Consider the following 20,814-nt stretch of genomic DNA (forward strand, 5'->3'; position numbering starts at 1 on the left):
ATACCCCTCAGTGTGCCTGGCATACTCCAGCAAACTCTGTGAGCAGAGGGATCCCTCCTTGTGACAGCAGTGTTGCCTGTTGTTTTTCTCTTCCTGCCATGACCCAGTTGTGAAACAGGTTTGTGGGACAAGCTGGAAACCCTTGTCCCCCCAGGGCTTGAGCAGTGTGTTTTGGAACAGGAGTGCCTGATGACAGAGCAGTCACACGAGGTGACTGGTGCACGGACACAAGCCTCCAAAAGCAAAAGTCTCATCCTTGAAAAAACCTGTACTAATTAGAACACATCACAAAGAAATCCCTCAAGGGCTTGTAGGCTCTAGAAAATATGCATATTTATTGGCGATAATCTCTTCCTGACAGAAAGCACATGCAGGGGTTTAAATGTGTTCTGGAATCCACAATTTGTTGTGGTGAGCCCCAGAAGTCACACAGGTCAGTGTTAAAATCCACTCCCAAAGTCTCTGAAGAGGGAGAATAGATGACACCCAAGAGAAGCTTGGCCCTTTGTCAAGATGTACCCTGGCTTGATCTTGTGAATATCTTGATAGTATTTGACTCTGTTTCTTATGGTTCTTGAAGGGGTTCTAGACAATCTAGTGTAAACGTCAGAAATGTGTGTTTGTCAGTATAAGAAGCTGTGCCAAAGTCAATATGTATGACTTATTATTTGTGGCTGACAAATGGCATCATTGGTGTGCTAAAGCAAGCTGACTTATAATATTGCCTGTAACATTGACTGCCAGAGGCTGTGGGTCAGATTTTACAATTGTGAACACTCTGACAAAACCAGTAGGCCAGACTTTTTAATACTGTGTAGATTTATGGGTTTGCTATAGGCACAGTTAGAGGCGATTGCTATTCTAGAGGATAGGGTGTGCTGCCTCGTGAATGGTCCAAGGGTCCGTGAAACTACAGAGTCTAGTCTAGAATTAGAGGGTAAGTTGCCCAGAACAACCTTTTTTGTGTGATACTTGATTTGCACCTCAGTTAGAGTACAAGGTCCCTATAGGAGGGATTCCATTTGTTATTTAAACTGGCATTTTTGCAAATATTTGTAATTTTAGGTGTATCATTTAGTTGTGTGTGTATTTAATTACTTTAATAAAATACTGACAAGTCAAGTATTTTATTAGTGTTATTTCATTCATGGGTGAGTTCTGATTTTCTGGCCCAAACCACCTCAAAGATGCAGGCTTAGACTGCTCTCCCTCACTACCCTGAGAATCAAGTGCTGAAAGGGGTATTTAGTTTTCATTCTAAAGTCTGTGTTATGGAGAACACAGGACACTAGAGGTGAAAGACCCAGTTAACACAGATTGGCGAAGTAATTTCTGATTGCCCTGGCACGCTCTGATCCTGATTTCACCCCTTGAGTCTATGTACCAGTTTAATTGTTATTGATGATATATATTTTCTGAAAGTCAACACAATTTAAACGTTGGGTGTGTGTTTTGTTTCTGTCTTAAAGAACAGTTTAAATATGATGGTTATGTTCTGCTTTATATGTTTATTCTGGCATTTCAGTCTTTCAAAACAAACTAACCCAGCGGCCTTCTATCCACTACCTCTCCTCCAAGAAACACAAATGTTGTTTTCCACAATAAACTTAGTATCACATTTTTGTTTTATCCTACAATACAAATAACAAGCTATGTTAGACCTGGCATCCTTTGTGTGGGTTTCCCCTAACTGTATGCCTTCCAACTTCTTGTTCTGCTGACTTCGTTTTTGCTGGCTTTAGAACTCTGAGCACTTTAACCCAGCTAACCATTGCTAAAGTGTTTCTGCTCTCTCTTTTAAACACAGTGACATTGGCTTACACCAAATTGGCCCATTTAATGTACTTGTAAGTACCTAGTAAAGTGACACTTCCAGTGCTCAGGGCCTGTAAATAAAATTCTATCTAAGACCCACATCACTGATTGTGTCTCCCACTTAAGTAGCACTTTAAACATACCTCAGGTCTGCCACTTCAGCCTGTGTGTGCAGTTTTAAACTGCCATTTCGACCTGCCAAAATAACTTTTTGCCAGGCCCAAACTTTCCTTTTTAATAGATATGTAATCCCTAGAGTAGTTCCTGGACATCCCAGAGGTAAGGGTGGATTGTATTTAAAAGGTTGGACATTTATATTTTTGTTTCTAATGCCCTGGTGGTGAAAAAACTCTAAAATGTATTTTTCACCCCTGCAAGTCCTACTTCTCCCATAGGATAACAATTGAGTTATCTCATTACATTTAATAAGGATACATTTGCAAATGGGTGCAGGTACCCAGTTCATGTTTGGTGGCTTTAGAATTGCAAGGGAAAATCCTCTCTCCTTGTGTAGTCAGATTTTAAATCACAGTTTTGAAAATGCCAGTTTTAGAAAGCTAACATTGTCCTGCATTTGCCATTTAGTTCCTGCAGCTGGTCTCTGGGTCACCTGATTGGGCGTAGCAAACAGTTGGGCTTTTGTATTCCTCCTAGACAGCCCTACACAATAAAGAGCTTAGGTATGCCTGCATGAGCCAACACTTGCAGGATGGGAGGGTGGAGCTGGGCACACGCCTACTTTCACTTTAATAAGCTGTGCCCTGCCTCCACACAAAGGTCCGCATATCCCCTGTAGTTAGTCTAGAGCCTGGACTGGGAAGACAGGATGCCTGTGGACTTCAAATGGAAACCTTTTGAAGCTCCCATTTCAAAGGAACGCCCAGGTATGAATATTGGACACCAGGCACCAACTCTTCAGTGTACTTCTGCACCTGTGGATACTCTAAAAGGGGTGCTGAAAGGACTCCTACTCTGTTGGACTGCTGCTCTGAAGGACTGCTACCCTGCTGGGCCCTTTTACCTGTTTGAGAAGGACTTGGCCTGCATATGTCGAACCCAAAACCCCAGGGTGACTCCAAGGGCTAGCTGGCTGGCCTCCTTACTAGAGCTTCAGGGACAGAAGACTCCAACAACCTAGACCTCAGCACCAGGACTCTGCCATCTGTGAGTATTACCCTGCCAGTGGTGTCACCCCAGTCTTTGACTCCTGGAAGTGGACCTAAAGTTACTTTGCCAGTTCATCTGCGGATCCAGCAGAAATGACGCATCGCATCTGCTGGGCAGCACAAACCCGAGCAGAACTGACACATCAACTCTGCTACAAGGATTCTCCCAGTGCAAGGACTTTGCATTGATCTTACAGCCCACATTGGAACCACAGGTGTACAAAGCTTCTCTGCCGCAAGTCTTCGCATTGGAAATCTCTTGTCGATGGCAGCCTCGATTAAAACACAGGTTCTCGCTTTGCAGACTCACAGCTCTTTAGAACTGAAGCATCCTCAACTCTGGACTTCGCATCACAAACCCTCATCAACAGGATCCTCAATGATGACAAAGGACCTTGTTTCACAGCTCCTCTGAACTAAGTCATCACCTCGGCTGTGCAGCTCATCCTCAACAAGGGATCTCGCAAAGCTCTGCAACCATGATTTAAGGTACTCTTAATCACCTAGTCAAACTGGGTCCCTGTAGCTGGCCCGTGCTCCATCACGGTTGGCATGAACTTGTGACTTTGCCCGGTCCGGCTTGACCAGAGATCCACAGTTGGCGCTGTGTGCTTTTTGGCTCTATAATTACTGAATTCTTTAAACCTGCATATCTCCCATTCTACTGTTTAGATTTTTGTCATTTTGGTCTTGTTTTATTTAATAAAATGTACTCTAATATTCTTTATTGATGTGGGATGTTTCATATGCGGTGTTTAGTTCAGATGCCATCTGAATTTAGAACTATCTCTATAGTTAGACTTTAAAAACTACAAATACAAATAAATCAGGATCATCATGATATGATCCCTGTCCCACCCATATTTTTTACTTGATTGTGCCACTTATGCATTCTCTAATTTGCCAGTTTTTTAACTCTTCTCTTAATACTGGCAATTTCCAATCTGGATGGAAAAAGGCAAACATTGTTCCTATATTAAAAATCCCTCCAGACATTCAAATATTTCTAGCATCTATCGGCCTATTACACTCCTTCAACTCCGTAAGGTCTCAGAAAAGATTGTCTCTATGCAACTATCTCAGTTCATCTCTAATAATTCTCTTTAAAATCCTATCCAATATGGATTCTGGTCTTACCATGGTACAAAAGTTGTATTAGTCACAATACCGCAGTGACCACGTTGAGGAGTCGACGCTAACAAACTGAAGAGAAAACCCACCCATTTGTCCTTAGGGCGACTACATATTAGGACCCTCAGACATTAACGCTGTAGCACCCTATTAGTAACTCGGATAAGAACCTAAATTCTATGCCTTGAAAAAGTCCCAGGCCTGCCCACCACAGGGAGGCAAAACATGTTTTGGTTGTTTCACCTTGGTTCTTCACTCTGGTTTACCAGAAAAACTTGAAGCAAAATAAAAAAAGTCTGAAAAGGTTACACTTTCACCTGTCCTGACTTTGGATTATCAGATTACCTTGGATTCATATCAAAAGACTAAACCATTGTGGCAAGAATTTTCCTCCTATTCATATTACCAGCTCTGTCCTTTACCACTTCAGGCTTTCAATATTAATGGGTTAGGGGCTCCGCATTTTCGGAGATCTGGTTTCACACATTAAACCCAATGGTCAGTACGGACACTGCTGGTACCGACCCCTTCCTCAAGTTATTCTGAAGGAGCTATGCCTGATACTGGACCAAGGTAGAGTTGATATCCTTATTCTTTGGATCTCTCTGCAGCCCTTAACATGGAGTGTGATTCTACACCTATAAGTAGACTAGCGGCTATTTGGCTGAAAGGGTTTGCTTTGGACTGGCTTTACTCCTTTCTTACTGCTTTGAATCAGGCAGTCTTTATGCACCTTTTCAGGTCTTCTGCTTAATCTCTTTTAGGTGAAGTCTCACTTGGGTCATATTTGAGGCCTACTCTCTTTGATTTGTATGTGCTGACACACAAATAATTCTAAGATTTGACAGAAAAGGCAATTCTGTTCACTTCAGGTTTTTGGGAGGGTCTGAAAGACTGTTGCCGACAGGATATCTGTTAATTGTTTCCACTGAAAAACGGAGGTGTTCGTATCGTGGGAACGCTTCATCTTGCTGCACTCCAATAAGTATATGTAAAAAGGGGTGTGATCCGATTGAGGTTTATGGGAGAGGGATAAGTAAACTCACTCAAGGCAAGTATCTCCAATAACCATAGAATCCATCAATGATTTATTTTATTCTGAAGGGGGTTTGATCAATTTGTATACTATTTCATTGCTTTTGATAAAGCAGATTATATAAATTGAAATATAAATCATTTAGTGGACAATTTAGTAAACTTATGTTATGTGTCGTTTGCATTGTAATTCTAATTTTTCTTAAAAGTAATAAAATACTACACGTCGACCAAACCCCTTGGGTACCAAAAACATTTTTCATGGTATCTGTGTTTATTAGGACTTAATAGTGGTGTGATGTAATTGATTAATGTTGCTCTCCAGTACGGATTCTTAGATATATAGGGGTCATAATTGACAAGGCCATTTTTTTCTATCAGAAATAGAGACATTTCTTCTTTATGCTTTCGATATCTCAAGACATTAAAGAAAAATACTTCCATTCATTCCTAAAGCAACCCATGATTCCATTATTCAAGTGCTGATTGGAGACCGGCGTGATTATGTAAACCCTCTTTATGGCTGACTCCCAGCATTTACTTCAATGCCTTCAATTGATGCAGAACTGTGCAGCTCTCTTGCTTCTCAACGTACCCCATCGTATTCCCATCTGAAATCATTTGTGATCCTTGCAATGGCTTCCCATCAAGAAGTGCATTATCTTGGAAAGTCTTTGTGTGACCGGCTGCTTTTAAATCGGATACAACAGCATAGAGGGATGTAAGAAATCAGAACCACCTTTCCTAGTGATCCCCATCTTGATCCTGTGTGGTGTCCATTCACTATATTAATGCATTTATCGACTATATCAGTCTATTTTGTTGCCCTTGGCTCAGAACTCACCTATAGGTTTTTGCTTTTCCCGCACTAAAATGCGTCAAATGGAATTTCGGATGTATAACTTGTTTGCATTCATGCTGCCACAACACTTTCACGGTTTACACACTTTTAATTTGACAGATTAATAAATGTATTGTAGGATGCAGTTATATTATCCATCCTGTTCCTAGTGTTAACTAAAAAGAGATGCAAGTCATACTTAAATAAAGAATTGAAAAGACTAGCTTTTAAACTTTGCATCCACCTCAAAAAACAGTGAGCAATGAATAAGACTATGAGCCAGATGTGCGACCGTTTTTTGCTTTCGCAGAGGGGCATTTTGCCCATTTGCGACCGCAAAAAACGGTAGCACAATGTACCAACCCCATTTTGCGAGTTGCTGAATTAATAGCGACTCGCTATTAGTAAGGGGCGTTCCAAGGGCGCACATTCCTAATAGCGACTCTGAACCCTAAGGAAGAATGTTTTGTGACTGCATTTGCGGTCACAAAACACTCGCAGTTTACCACTCACTTAAGAGGGTGGTAAACCATTTGCAAACGGGAAGGGGTGCCCGGGAGACACCATCCTCTTTTGAATGGGTGCGCAAACATGTTTTTTTAAGAACAGGCAGTGGTCCCTGGGACCACTACCTGCCCTGAAAATATTAAACAAAAACGTTTCATTTCTTTTTTAATGCATCCCGAAAGGAAAACGGGCTGCATTTAAAAAAAAAAAAAAGAAGAAAACTGCTTTATTGACAAAGCAGTCCCAGACAAAATGCAAAGCAATTATACTTCAGTAACCTCTGAATGGAACATCCATCTTACTCGACCACTTGTTCTGCTCAAACTCGTCAATTAACCTGTACTCTGAAAAGGCAACACGTGTGGAGGTAAGCGCAAAGCTCAGCTAACTCTTTATACACATTTGTAGAGCAACATCTAATACTTACACTCGGAATCTGTTCATTTGCACCTGTGTTTATGAGACCAACCTATCATTTAATTCTTGCACAGGCCGCTGTGCACATTTTCCATAGATGCTGCAGCTTTGTTCTGAGATAGAATCATAAAATATTTGGATCCAGAAGCAGAGATGGACAAATATCTTCGTTCAGAGCCTGGCGCGCTCATGGTGCTTGACAGGGCTAACAAGTGGGATCGGAGGCGTGTGTGCTGGGCAGAACAGGTGGCGCCTAATGATCCGGGCAGCTGTACCAAAAGCAGGCAGAAAATTAGTGTAATGCTTGCGGAGTGGTGACAGGCGAGCTGTAGTGGACGGAATAGCTAACAGGGCATAGCTGCAAATAATGCAGTGGCACCGGGACCAGGGCCGGACTGGGAACCAAAACCGGCCCTGGCAAAGTGCTCGGCCGCCCCCTCCCCCGCCCCCCCCCCCTCCCCCCGGACTTGGGGGTGCCACCGTGCTCTTTGCCAGGGCTGGTTTTGGGATGATTTTGTTACAGGGCCGATTTTGCAGCTATGCTGCAAAAACGGCCCTGTAACAAAAACGGCCCCCAGGGGCCCAAAACAGCCCCCCACCCGTGCGGCGCACCGGGGGATTGCCCGGTGCACGCTACGGCCAGTCCAGGTCTGACTGGGACCCAAGAGTGTAAGGGACCCCTTGGACACCAAATATTGCTATTTTTGTTACTTCCAAAACAGGAGATGCGGGCCTTTTCCTTGCTTGCATCAGGGTTCATGGCACCTTTGTTAAGCCAATGATGGCGAGTGGGAAAATACATACAGGCACACTGGGGTAGAGCGTTTAACAAACTCAACAAATGCATAAGGAAGGACTCAGTTTGCCACTTTAAAACTGCACACGGGGTTTCCACTGGCCGACTAGCCTACCAGCATAATTTTAACAAAAGTAGCGAATAGGAAAAAATGAACAACTTTTCAAAAGAGTTATGTGTGCACACTTGTAAAATATAATTGCAGTGTTTTATGTAGATGTTGGTGACGTGCAGAGAAAAATACTTTGGGGCAGATTTACAAGCCCCTTGCACCTCCTTGTGCTGCCAATGTATCACTTTTTTTGACGCCATAGCAGCGCAAACAATGTGGCCAATTTACAACGTGACGCATCTAGGGAGATGCGTCACGTTGTAAAGCCCTGTGTCACATTATACCTGCGCCAGGTATAATGTATGCAGGGTGGGCATTCCCACGCTAAAAGCCATGTAGAACTGATGCAGTGAAATTTACAACATTTCACTGCGTCACTGTATCCCTTCACTGCGCCAAAATCCCTACGCCTGCTCAGACCAGGCATAAGGAGTGACACAGGGCTTTTTGTATGGGACTCACCTATTTGTTGTGGCACATTGCTGGAGTTGGGTCACTTTCATGAGCAACTCTAGCGATGCTTCACTTTTGTGCCAACGGATGCTTCAATATTTCTGACGCATCTGTTAATCATTGCGCCATAGAGCACTGTATTGTAAATACAGCGCATCCATGGTGGCACAAGGACATTTGGCATTGGCGCAAGGAAACTGACTCATCTATGCAGATGCATCAGTGCCATGTAAATCTGCCCCTTTATTCTCCTGGAACAGTTTAGGGTGAACTAAATTGAAGAAGGAAACCTAGGCAGCGCTCCCAACTGATTCATGTGTTCGTCTATCATGCAGGAGGTCTGGGCCTGCTGGCGTGAGCTTTTGTCATACCTGGAAAATGAAAATAAATGGCTAAATGAACTAGAAGCGAAAATTAAAGCAACTGAAGGTGTCAAGGGTGGAGCAGAAGAAATTGCGGAGGCGCTGGATGTAAGTACTTTCTTTAATAATAATTCATATTTAAAAGTGACTCCATGTTAATATGATATGTATATTTCAAAATGGTTTTAAAGAGGAGAGGGTAATGTGCCCTGGCAGGAAACAGAAGAAATTAAATTTGTGGGGGCCTCTTTAATCTTGTGGGATTGTTTCTGTGAACATTGTATACTTCTTAAATTGTTCTCTTATGTACAATGTTGGGGGAAGAATTGTACAGATGGCACCCATGTCCTCCTGCTTTGCCCTCGTGCGATGTTATATTGCACGAGCATAGGCACCAGCAATAAGTGCAAAAAACACCTAAGCACTTCCTTGCCAGTCCAAAAACATATGTTTCAGTCGGGTTGGCCAAATTCCAGTTTGCCTGCTGGTCTGTGCACATGGTGGTCCAAAATTGTCTGACACTGGTGAAATCTATGAACTCGCCCCTCAAAGTGTTTTTGCATTTCACTCATTTGTATAATGCCTTTCTGAGACAGCATCATTTTTATCCCACGGTGCTTTACTAAACTGTAATTAAAATTAATGGTCTTATCAGTTAATTAGAGAACATACTTCTAAAAGGAAAGGCCCATACCATTTCTCGATTATATGGCGTTGAATATCACTACACAGGATAACATTGAAAAAGTAAAACAATGCTGTGAACCTGATGAATGCGGTAGTATAATCTCTGGTTTATGTAAATTTAAGTTGCTTTAAGTGCCTCCTCGCTTGCATCATAATTCATATTGTTTACTTTGGTGGATTCTATTAACTTGCATTGTATAATAGTGTTTAAGAGCCCAAAGAAGCCAATGGAGTGTATCTCAGTTTGATTGTGTTTTTTTAACTATACATCTGAAAACATTTGCTATTTTCTAGTCTGTGATTCCACACTAATAGAGTTTGAAATGGAAAATCTCCTCAGACGTACGAGTTTGTTTTAGTTTCACAGCTGCATTGGCATCTCTTCATGATAAAGTTACCCATTAGAACAGAAAATTACAATTGATTGTACCTTTGGTGGCTCATAGAATTTATGCATTCGGCTTGCAATTTCTAAGTTTTACATTGCATTTTCTCATTATTAATTTTAAAAATTGTATTGGCAATATTCTATATAATCTATCACATATAACTCTTGACACTCATTGCAACATCGTGTCTCTCGGTCTTGACTTTCAATGTCAAGTTTGCTTGTTATATCATATTGTCAAAGTAGCTGGCCCTCAATAAAGTCAATTTTTAACCCTAAGTTTCATACATCTAAATCCACATAAATGTTGTAATAGTACAACGATGTACTTTACCTGCATGGGAATACAGAAAGCTAGAGGGTCTTTGAGAAGCATTTATAAAGCAATAGGTGCAGGGGGAGTAGGATCCAGGCCAACATCCTCTCTCAGACAAACAGCAGACGGCTTCTCATCAACGTCTTCTACCAAGATCAGTTGTGTTCCCAAGTCTCGGGTTGAAGACTTTCTCACGAGAGGCACTGGCTATTGATTTGCAACGGCCCCCTAGCATATGCTCGGAAATTGCTACACTGAAGCAACTCCTCTTTCCAAACACATCCCCTAAATTTACTTCCAGACAGAAACATAGTGGGATTTCAGAGATCTCTGACGTCCTATCTTCTACCCATGGACTGACCCATTGTTAAAAGATCCCTGCCTCTCCCCGTTTATTTTTATTTCATGCGTTTTAATATAGCGCGGACTTTACCCGAAGGTGTCACAGCGCTTCACAATAGGAACAGTAATGATACATGAGGAGAAAATTACAAGTGAGCAAGTTACAAAAGCAAACGTTACGTTACATGAGGCAATAGTGACAGTTGTGCAAGTATCAAGAGCAAACAAAATACAAGAGGTAGCAAACGATACGTTGCAAAAGGAAAAAGTGACGTGTGCAGGTTACAAAAGCATACAAAGTACAAGTAGAGATAAAATACTGCAATAAATGGCAGACACTCAAAACACTAAAACAAACGTTACGTTACATGAGGCAATGGTGGCATTTGTGCTTGTATCAAAAGCAAACAAAATACAAGAGGTAGCAAACGATACGTTACAAAAGGAAAGGTGACATGTGTGCATGTTACAAAAGAGTACAAAGTACAATTAGAGGTATAATACTGCAGTAAATGGCAGACACTCAAAACACAAGAACACACTGGGAAGGCACTTCTATAGGCATGGAGAACAGAATTTCCTATAATGGAAGGACTTCCTTCAGATAATAGAGGGCGTGAATTAAATTTGGAAGTGTCTTTGAAGGAGGAGAGCTTTGAGGTCAGTTTTGAAGGCCTGGGAAGAGGTGGTGGTCCGGAGCTGAGGCGGGAGTGAGTTCCAGATTCTCACCGCATTGCCTGAAAAGGATTGGGCCATCGATCTTTCCTTCTTGAAAGTGGGAGGTTCAAGCAATACGTTTTTTGCATTATGTGATGGTCTGGAGCCTCCAGAGAGTTTCAGTTTGTTCGCCAGGTAGCGAGGGGAGGAGGAGTGCAAGGCTTTGTGGGTGATACCGGCAGTCTTGTAGATAGATCTTGCCTCGATGGGAAGCCAACGGAGGGTGGATAAAATGGGTGTGATGTGGTCGCTTCTTTTGACCCCATATATGAAACGAGCTGCTGAATGGAGAACAGACTTAAGGGGGGACAGGTGGGATTTGGGGAGGCCAGTAAGAAGAGAATTCCAGTAGTCCAATCTGGAGAGAACCAACGATTGGACCAGGGTTTTAAGGTCTTGCTCTGGGAAGAAGCGACGAATCCCCCAAAGAAGGCGCAGTTGGTATCCAGCAGACTTTGCAATGGAATCGATGTGAGAGAGTAGATTGAGTTTTTTGTCGAGTATGACACCAAGGGATTTTGCGCTGTCGACAAAGATGGGTTTATTGTTAAGTAGATTCATCTGATCCATCCATGATTGAACCGGGGAAGGAGAAAGTGAGGAGGAGAGGAGGAGGAATTCAGAATCAGTTGATGAGTTAACATCCAGTTTTGAATGGAGTCGAGAGTAGAGCTTAGGATGAAGAGATCGTGAGTGGAGGCCACCTTAAGGTAGATTTGCGTGTCGTCCGCATAGAGATGATAGTGGATCCCGAATTTACTAAGGAGATTTCCCAATGGTTCTAAATAGAGATTGAACAATGTGGGTGAAAGTATAGAACCTTGAGGAACACCTTGACCGACCGCCAGAGGAGAAGAAAGACTGTTCGCTATTTTGATCATTAGGGATCTATCAGAGAGGAAGAAGGCAAACCATTTAAGCACAGTGCCCTCCATTCCCATTCTCTGTTGAAGAGGGTTAAGGAGAGTGTTGTGATTGACAGTGTCAAAGGCTGCAGAAAGGTCAAGGAGAATTAGAAGACAGGACTCTCCCAAATCAAGTACCGCAGCGCGTCATCAATCACTTGCAGCAGGGCTGTTTCAGTGCTGCAGTTTTGAATGAAGCCGGACTGAAAATTGTCAAGAAGATCATTGTCCTTGATATGACGAGAGAGTTGTTTCGCTACACTCTTTCTGTGATTTTCGCAAGAAAAGGCAGGTTAGTGTTGGGGCGGTAGTTGCTGAGGTCGTTCGCATCAGCGGTGGGTTTTTTAAGCAGAGGGGTGACCTGCCCAGTTTTGAAGGAAACAGAAAGGGAGCCTTGACAGAGGGAGAGGTTGACCAGAGTGGTCCAATAGGAAAGGGAATGGGTATAGAAGTCAATGGCAATGGCACTAGGGATGGGGTCAAGAGAATGGTTGGAGGGCTTTGTTTCGAGGATGCATTTGAGAAGGGCATCTTCAGAGATGGGGTCAAAGTTCTGCCAAATGGTTAAGGATCTGCGCTCCTCTGTAGGGGTAGGATGAATGACCTGATCTACAAGTGATTTCACTTTTTCGTCAAAGAATATAGTGAATTCCTCTGCTCTCTTAGTAGAATCCTCCAACTTGGAGGTTGGGGGAGAGCAGTTTGGGTTCTTGATGAGGTCGAAAAGTTTTTTGGGTCTATTTTTAGCTGAGTCGAGGAGGGATCTGAAGTGCAAAGCTTTTCCAAGGAAGATGTGCTTGTGATACTTGGATCTTGCTGAACGAAGCGTGGCCAAATTATCGGTGAAGGGCGCTTGTCTCCATTTTTTCTCAAGGACTCTTGGGTACTTCCTTTCTTCATAGAGGGTTTTGTTAAACCAGGGTGCTGAGGGAGTAGGCCTTTTCTTTTTGCTTTGGAGAGGAGCGACATTATTGATTTCGACTGCAAGGACTGTGAGGCATTGGGAGGTGAGTTCGTTAACATCTAGGTTCGGGTCTAGCCTTGGAAGTGATAGCAAAGCCGAATCACAGAGGGTACCGAGGTCAATATTTTTAGTGTCACGGAACCAGGAAGTAGCCCTCTTAGGTTGGCCGAGAGTTATAGATTGTGATAGATGAAGAGAGAATGGGATGAGGAGGTGGTCAGACCAGTGTACATGAATAGGGGTAGCGATAGTCAGCAAGCCTGCTTTAGAAATAACAAGGTCCAGGATTGAGCCCTTAGAATGTGTTGTTTCTGTGCAGTGTTGGATAAGGTCGTTTGCAGAGAGGAAGGTGGCCAGCAAATTCGCAGAGGTGTCTTGAGGCGAGCCCCAGTGGACATTGAAGTCACCTACGAAGATCTGATTATCACTTTGCGAGTATTGGTCGCTGGTGAAGTCAGTGAGTTCCTCCATAAATGAAGGGCTGCTACCAGGCGGGTGGTAAATAGCATGGAATCTGAGAGGTGAGCGGTGGTGCAATTGAAGCTCAAGAGATAGGCATTCAAAAGTGCGGAAGGAGCTGTTAGGAAAAGCCTTAATTTGAAGGGAGTTTCTAAAGATGACTGCAACACCTCCCCTCAACTTTGTCAATTCTGTCATTTCTAAATATAGAATAGCCTGTGGGTAATAGGAGATCAAACATAGAGTGAGAGGTATCATTGAACCAGGTCTCTGTGAGGAAGAGCATGTCAATATTGTGCAGGATGATGGTATCTGTGATTTCAAGTTTGTGTTTTATTGCAGATCTGCAGTTGTGGAGCACACAGCGCAGCTCTGTCGAGACTGTTTTGGTGACAGGGGCACTTGGGCTATGAGGTGATGGGGATATTGTACTTATACAACGGTGCTCGGGAGGGTTTTGGTGGATGAGTGGTTCTGACAGAGGAGATGGTCGGAATAGTGTAGATAGTAGGGTTACTTGGAGATGAAAGTGGAAGAAGGGTGGCGTTCGAGGGCTTGTGTGAGTTTGCGATGTTTGCAGACGACAGGTTATGCTTGTCTATTATGGGGTGTGGGGGCGAGGTGCAACTCGTGGGAAGGTGAGTGTTTTCCAAAGGAATTGAGGTGTATGGAAAAGTGTAAATCTTGGAGCTTAAAACTGAAATGGTAGCTTCAAGTTGGGAGATGGAGGTGATAAGAGAGCCTAGCTTCTTTTCCAGAGAGAGAAAGGCAGAGCACGGCATGTTTGCTGGCTCGATGAAAACAGGAGGGGGTGCACTTGGCAGTGGAAGGCAGGGATAGGTGGGGGAATGGGAGGGGAGTAGGGGTACAGGGTTCAGAGGTGGGGAAAGGTGGTGGATGAGAGCAGGCGTTGGTGCACCAGAGGTGGAAGGAGAGTTGTCTTTGTTGGCTTGCAAGAAGGATAGGAATTAAGGACATAATTGGGGGGAGATAGGAGAGGAGTGATGTAGTGGGGCGGAAGGAGAGGGGAGGAATTTGTGGAGTCATAGGGATGAAGGAGGTTTGGGAGGAAAAGAGGGGAGGGGGTTGGAGAGGTCCTGTCAGCTAGGTGAGGTGGCTGTGAGGGAGCGGGCATCTGGCAGAGTGAGGGGGGTTGGGAGATAGGGAAGCTGAAGAAAGGAAGTGGTTCTGCTAGGCCCGAGGGAGGGAAAGGGTTACCAAGGGGGGAAAGGGGGTAGCACAGTATTGCTGGAGGAGTGGGGGGAAGGGCAGAGATGCAATGGGTTTGTGGAGAAATCGGGGTGCATAGCGGGGGGAGGAGGGGGTAGAAAAGCAGAGAGGAGAAGGGAATAAGGGGAACGTAAGGAAGGTTAACTAGGGGAGAAGGCTGGAGGAGAGGTGAACTAAAAAGGGGGGTGGCAGGTAGGGGTAGGGGGGAGGAGATGAGAATGGAGTACCGGGACGGTGTAGATTGGACGAGGAGCGTGTTAGCTAGAGGTAAGGCTGAAGTGATGAGGGGGGCATACTGTGAGGGGGGAAGAATGGGAGGGGAGGGCTCAGTCGAGGGGGAGGGAAGAGGGTCGACCTGTGCCTCCCGAGGGTGCAGCCTATTGGAGAGTGGGGGGGTCAGGGGAGGTGACAGGGAGTAATTGGTGGAACTAGATGAAGAGTCAAGGGATAACCCGGACGCAGGGGAGGGGAGTAGGGAAGGGAAGAGGTGGTCAAAGAGAGTGAGACAGGTATCTTTGGCTTGGATCATGACAGTACCGTTGTTATAGAGTGAAATAGTGAGGGGGCCGTTGAAACACGCAGAGGGGGACATTTTTTGCTGTTTCCCACGAGGGATAGAGGAGGAGGAGGTGAAGTTAAGGGAATTGTAAAAGCTGGTGGACCAAGAGGGGATGTCGTGAGTGAAAAAAATGAAGTTGTTTTTGAGCCTCCCATAACGACCATTGTAAAATTGATCAACAAAAAGGGAATCAGGGAAACATTCAATGGTGTTATGCTTGAAACGTTTTGCTGAAGCTTTAGTCAGGTTAGAAGGGTAAATGATTTTGTAGCAGTTAATTCCAGACTTAACTCGAGTGGAGGCCATGTTGGGAAACTGAGGGGGAGGAGGGTGGTGGGGATATGAGAAGGATGTTACTAGGAAAGCGGTGGTGAGGAGAAGTGTAAGCACAAGAAGGGGGCACATATTCCAGACGTCGGGTGAAGAGATCTGAACTAATGTGCAGTCAGGGAAGTGAGGCGATTAGGAACAGGTTGTTACTTCAGAACAGGACTGGTTCAATAAGGTAGGACTGAAGATAGAGCGGTGTAAGAGGAAAATCACTGTACTTAGCATCAGCCTGTAAATAAACCACATTATGCACAGCATCACATTAGGCGCCGAACGCATTGTACACCCATAATCTCAACAGCCTAATATTAGACCCTAACCTCCTAAGTATCTCCAACATTAGGGGCATAAAGCACAGGGTGTAACATAATCTCACTAGCATAAACCATAATATGCAAGACAACCTCATAATCATAAAAAATACATTTAGAGGTAGCGAGAACAGGGTCCGTAAATCATACTACATGAAATACATTTCCTTGCACCACATTGGTGAAAAGCCTGCCCATGCAGGTTCTAGGGCCAGGGTACCACCTAGTTTGAAAGAAGCCACCCTGCCTTTGAGAAAGCCAGCATGAATGGCCGGCCCTCACTGAGCCCTGTTTTAGTAGAAACATGCTATTATTAAACTATTAGAGTTGGTGACTGTCCTTTGAGTGGCCTGTTGGTGTAACTGTTCTAATAGGCAGCTGCCCCAAAAAAGCTTTTTCTTCTATTGAAGGATTGTAATTGAAGCTATTCTCTGTACTCTGGAAATTGCATTACAGTCCCTGTTGTGGGTGGGAGCCTGAATGATGAGTTTGAAGGTTCTTCAGACTTAGGTAGAAATTACAGAAATCAAGTTTGGGTTACCAACATTTAACTCACCAATGAAGTATTTATAATAGCAGGCTGCCACAAACATGTATTTTTAGAGTCCTTTCCTAAAGACAAGTATTATGGATTTGTATTTATAAAACAGGTCTTTACAACATAAAAAGACTGCTCTAAGCTATGCAGGAATTTCACTTTTGAAGGGAAACCTCTTACGGCAGAACTATAGCTGCCTCATAATGGTAGGTTACATTTCTAAGGATTATGTACCTGGGCCATGTGGGCTGCAAGGTACATTTTAAAGGTAATTAGCTAATTCTAAAGTAGACTTTTGCATGTACCAAAATGGTTTATATTATCTTGGGGATGCTGCACCCCTGGCCTGCAGCCAATCAGGGCTGCAGGAGCAGTCCTAATGCTTTATTTTTTGAGTGAGGAACCCCAAGTGGTAGATATCCATATTTTATCCATCCTATAAATTATACCTTTATGCTACTTGTGCAATTTCTGTGTCACTGTACCGTGACTGTACTTGAAAATCAAATTTACCAATTGGGCTTAGTCAGTCAGTACCATGTAAATGGAGCAGAGCAAATGCACAACGTGCGGTCCAGCAGATTCTGTGTCCAGCATCAGAATATGCCAGCAATTCTTGATCCATTAAAGCAAAAAATGCATGGTCGTGTTGGGAAATTGAAATTTTCTTTTAGGCACCTAAATGATAAAATTAAATTTAAGTGGAAGACCTGCACAGCTCAAAAGCTATACTATCGAAGGTGTGAGTAGGTAGGGGGATAGAATATTGAATCTTTCATGACTTGTTGCCATAATTTATTTTAAAAAATATCAGCAATCAAAATATTGACAATTTAGTTGGGTATAGGGTTCCCATACCTAATGCTACATATAAACATCCTCGAGATATGTATACATTCAAGGTATGTAGAAGTTGAGTTAAATCTTTGCTTATGGATATATATTTAATTTCTTAATATTTAGGTTGTTAAAAATTTTGATACAATATTAGAATGGCGCAATATTGAAAATTCATATTCTGGCATACAATTATGTATGTAGCATTTCTTCATTCAGTGGGAGACAATTCAATTAATCAATCAGTACTTGTTGAGCATTGCTACTCTACCATGAGGGCCTCAATGCGCTGGGGCGGGGGGTTCGCAGTTCCGAGTGGTTCCTTTAAAACCTATACAGGATCTGCTCGTTTGTACAACATATACTGCAGGCTTGGTGTCGTGACTGATTCCAGACATCCCCACCGGCTATGTTGGCCTGTATACTAGCTAGCTCACAGTGCCACTAGAAACTCCTCTTACCAAGGAGAGAATAGATCTTGGCAACTATCGAACATGACAACCCTGATCCCCCAGGACCGTGGAAACAGTGCACTACTTTTCACTCATGCTCACTTAGTCTCAGAAAGATACACAGAATAAACGGTATGGACGTTTTTCAATAAGCATTTATTGAACGGTCGTTATTCTAGTGTAAAATAGGTGTGCTGAAACAACCATTAGACAGTAACAGATGTAAATGATTAGAAGCACTAAAAGTAAAAGGATGGTAGATTTCTACCATTTTGCTATAATCATGAATACCAGCGAATACATAAAATACATGACAATAAAATGCATACTCCTATGATGCTACCCTAACTAGGTGTGTCTAAGTATACCTAGCATGTATGTAGGTGTTAAGCCAAGAATCCTTCTAGGATAAAGTCTACCTCATCACCTTAAGTAAGAGACTGTGGGACCCCATCTTGGTCTCGAGTTGGACACCCTGCAAGGGATGTTAGACCATGGCGAGCTGGAGTATCTGCATGTAGGAACCTCAGTGTTTCACATCACTGTGTCGGCAGGGAAATCCTGGTCTCCTCTGTTTGTCTCAGCAAGATGTGATGTTTATATACCCAAAGGTCTACCCGGGGTTTCTACCTTGCTGTGCCACTTGTCGGACTTAGGATGACGAAGGGGATGAACTTTATGCATAGTTATTATATAGGAGATGGTAGTCCTGCTGAGCTTCCAAGTATCCTCAAGCATAATGTATGAGACCTTTACCAGGGAAAATCCCGTGTTCTCTGTGCAGTGTCATATCTAGGTAAAAGGTCAGTCCCTAAGAACCCTTATGTATGTAATGTAGGGAAGAATATAGGTGAAAGGTTATGATGTTACCTGAGCCTATATCGGGGTACCTATATGGAATATAACAGGCGCTGTGGTTCATTTGAAGAGCCAGGTCTTGAGATCCTTCCTGAATTATGTCAGAGATGGGGAGAGCCTGAGGTGGAGAGGCATGGCGTTACAGGATTTGGTGGTGAGGTAGGAGAAGGATCTTCCTCTGGTCCTGGACTTTCCAATCTGAGGGACAGTGGTGAGGACCAGTTGGGCGGAGCTGAGGTGTCTGGAGGTACATGGAATGAGAGGCGATGGTTTATGTATGCTGGTCCGGCATCATGGAGAGCTTTTTAGGCATGTGTGAGGAGCTTGTAGGTGACTCTTTTGTTGACTGGGAGCCAGTGGTCTCTTAGGTGCTGGGAGATGTGGCTGCGGCGGGGGATGTTGAGGACCAGTCTGGTTGCAGCATTCTGCATTTTCAGAAGTTTCTGGGTGGCTCCTTCTTAGAGTGCGCTGCCATAGTCGAGTCTTCTGCTTATGAATGTGTGGGTGACCATCTTACTGGCCTCAGTAGGGATCCATCTGCAGGTCTTCTAAAGCAGTGTGGAAGCATGATGAGGTGACAGCATTGATCTAGTGGTTCATTGTGAGCGAGATGTCAAGTAAGATACCGAGATTGTGTTGTTGTCAGTGGGTGGGGGGGTCCCAGCTCGGCAGGTCACCATAAGTCTACATAGGAGTAGGTTTATGGGCTCCAGTATGAGGACTTCGCTTTTGTCCGAGTTGTGCTTGAGGCAGCTGTCTCTCATCCAAGTGGTGACAGCCTTCATCCCGTTGTGGAAGTTGTTTCTGGTGATGGTGGGCTCTTTGGTGATGGAGAAAATCAGCAGGGTGTCATCGGGGTGGGATACGGTGTTGAGTCCGTGGCTCCTGACGATGGTTGTGAGTGGGGCCATGTAGATGTTGAAAAGTGTGTGGCTCAAGGAGGAGTCTTAAGGCACTCCACCGCTGATCTCTGTGTGTTCTGAGAGGAACGGGGAAGTCTGACTCGCTGTGTTCTACCAGTGAGAAAAAAACAGATCCAGTCCAGGTTTTTGTCGTAGATGCAGGTGTCATGGAGTCTTAAGGCAAGGTGGGAGATGGTGTTAAAGGCACCCCGAAGGTCGAGGAGGAGGAGGGATGCTGTTTCTCACCAGTCGAGGAGGAGCTGATATCATTAGTGGTGGAGAGGAGGACAGTCTTGGTGCTGTGGTTTCTTTGGAAGCCCGATTGAGAAGAGTTCAAGATGTGATTTGTTTTGATGAACTTGGAATTGGACGTTGCTGTCCTTCTCGATGACCTTGGCTGGGAAGGGGAGAAGGGAGATGGGTCTGAAGTTTTTGAGGTCTGTCGAGTCGGCTGACGGTTTCTTCAGCAGAGGGTTGATCTCAGCATGTTTCCAGTCATCAGGGAAGGTGGCAGCTTCGATGGAACGGTTAATTGTGTGGCATAGTTCGGGGGTGATCGTGGCTCTGGGGAAGATGTGGTGTTTGCTGGGGTCCAAGGGGGCTCTGGAGCGAATGCTCTTCATGGTCTTGACAGTGTCGTCTGTGGTGAGCGTGGTCCAGTTGAGCAGGATATATTGACGGGCATCGTCATCACGTGAGGTGGTGACGGGAGGATGGGTAGGTCTTGGGTGTCAAACTTATCGTAGCTCTGCTTGATCTTGTGGTGGCAGTAGGTGCCGAGTCTGTTGCGGAGGTCTTGGGAGGGTGGGACATCTGTGGTCTTGCTGTGGGGTTTGATGAACTCCTTTATGATGTTAAAGAGTTCTTTGCAGTTTTGTGCATTGGCGTTGATTCTGACTAGAAGGGCTGTTTACTTCGCGGTTTTGAGGAGGGTGTGGTGTGCAGAGGCAGTGGCTTTGAAGGCTGTGCGGATGTCTGGGGTTTTGTTGTTCCTCCATCTCTTGTTGAGCCACCTACAGGCGTGTCTGGACTCGTGAAGGGCAGGAGTTAATCAACTGGCTTTCTTGAAGTGTTGCTTGCCGGTTACTGTTTTGAGCGGCACCAGTGCGTTAGAGCTGTTGGATGTCCAGCGCTGGAAATTGCATGCTGAGGTTTTGACGTCTATGGATGTCGGCGGTATGGTTGAGCTAAGGGAGGCAGTGAGATGTTCTTCAGTGATCTTGTTCCAGTTGCAACGGGGGCAGTGGTTGCGTTGGTGTATGGTGGGTTTTGTGATGGTAAAGTGAACGCAGTGGTGATCGGTACAGAAGAGTTTGGTTTTGTGGCTATAGGTGATGGTTTCACTGGCTGAGAAGACAGGTTCCAGTGTGTCCCATGCTGCGTG

General features: G+C 44.2%; 1 protein-coding gene across 14 annotated transcripts in view; it reads left to right on the forward strand.

The window, feature by feature from the left end:
* DMD (dystrophin) overlaps positions 1–20,814 on the forward strand; it is a 7,596,173-nt gene that overhangs the window by 3,161,924 nt on the left and 4,413,435 nt on the right. For all 14 annotated transcript variants that reach the window (XM_085622447.1, XM_085622454.1, XM_085622449.1 and 11 more), the window contains one exon: positions 8,609–8,743. In XM_085622447.1, coding sequence (XP_085478573.1) covers positions 8,609–8,743 — 135 coding nt within the window. The remainder of the gene's footprint in view (positions 1–8,608; positions 8,744–20,814) is intronic.

The sequence above is a fragment of the Triturus cristatus genome, chromosome 8, assembly GCF_964204655.1.
Source record: "Triturus cristatus chromosome 8, aTriCri1.1, whole genome shotgun sequence".
In the NCBI taxonomy this organism is placed as follows: domain Eukaryota; kingdom Metazoa; phylum Chordata; class Amphibia; order Caudata; family Salamandridae; genus Triturus; species Triturus cristatus.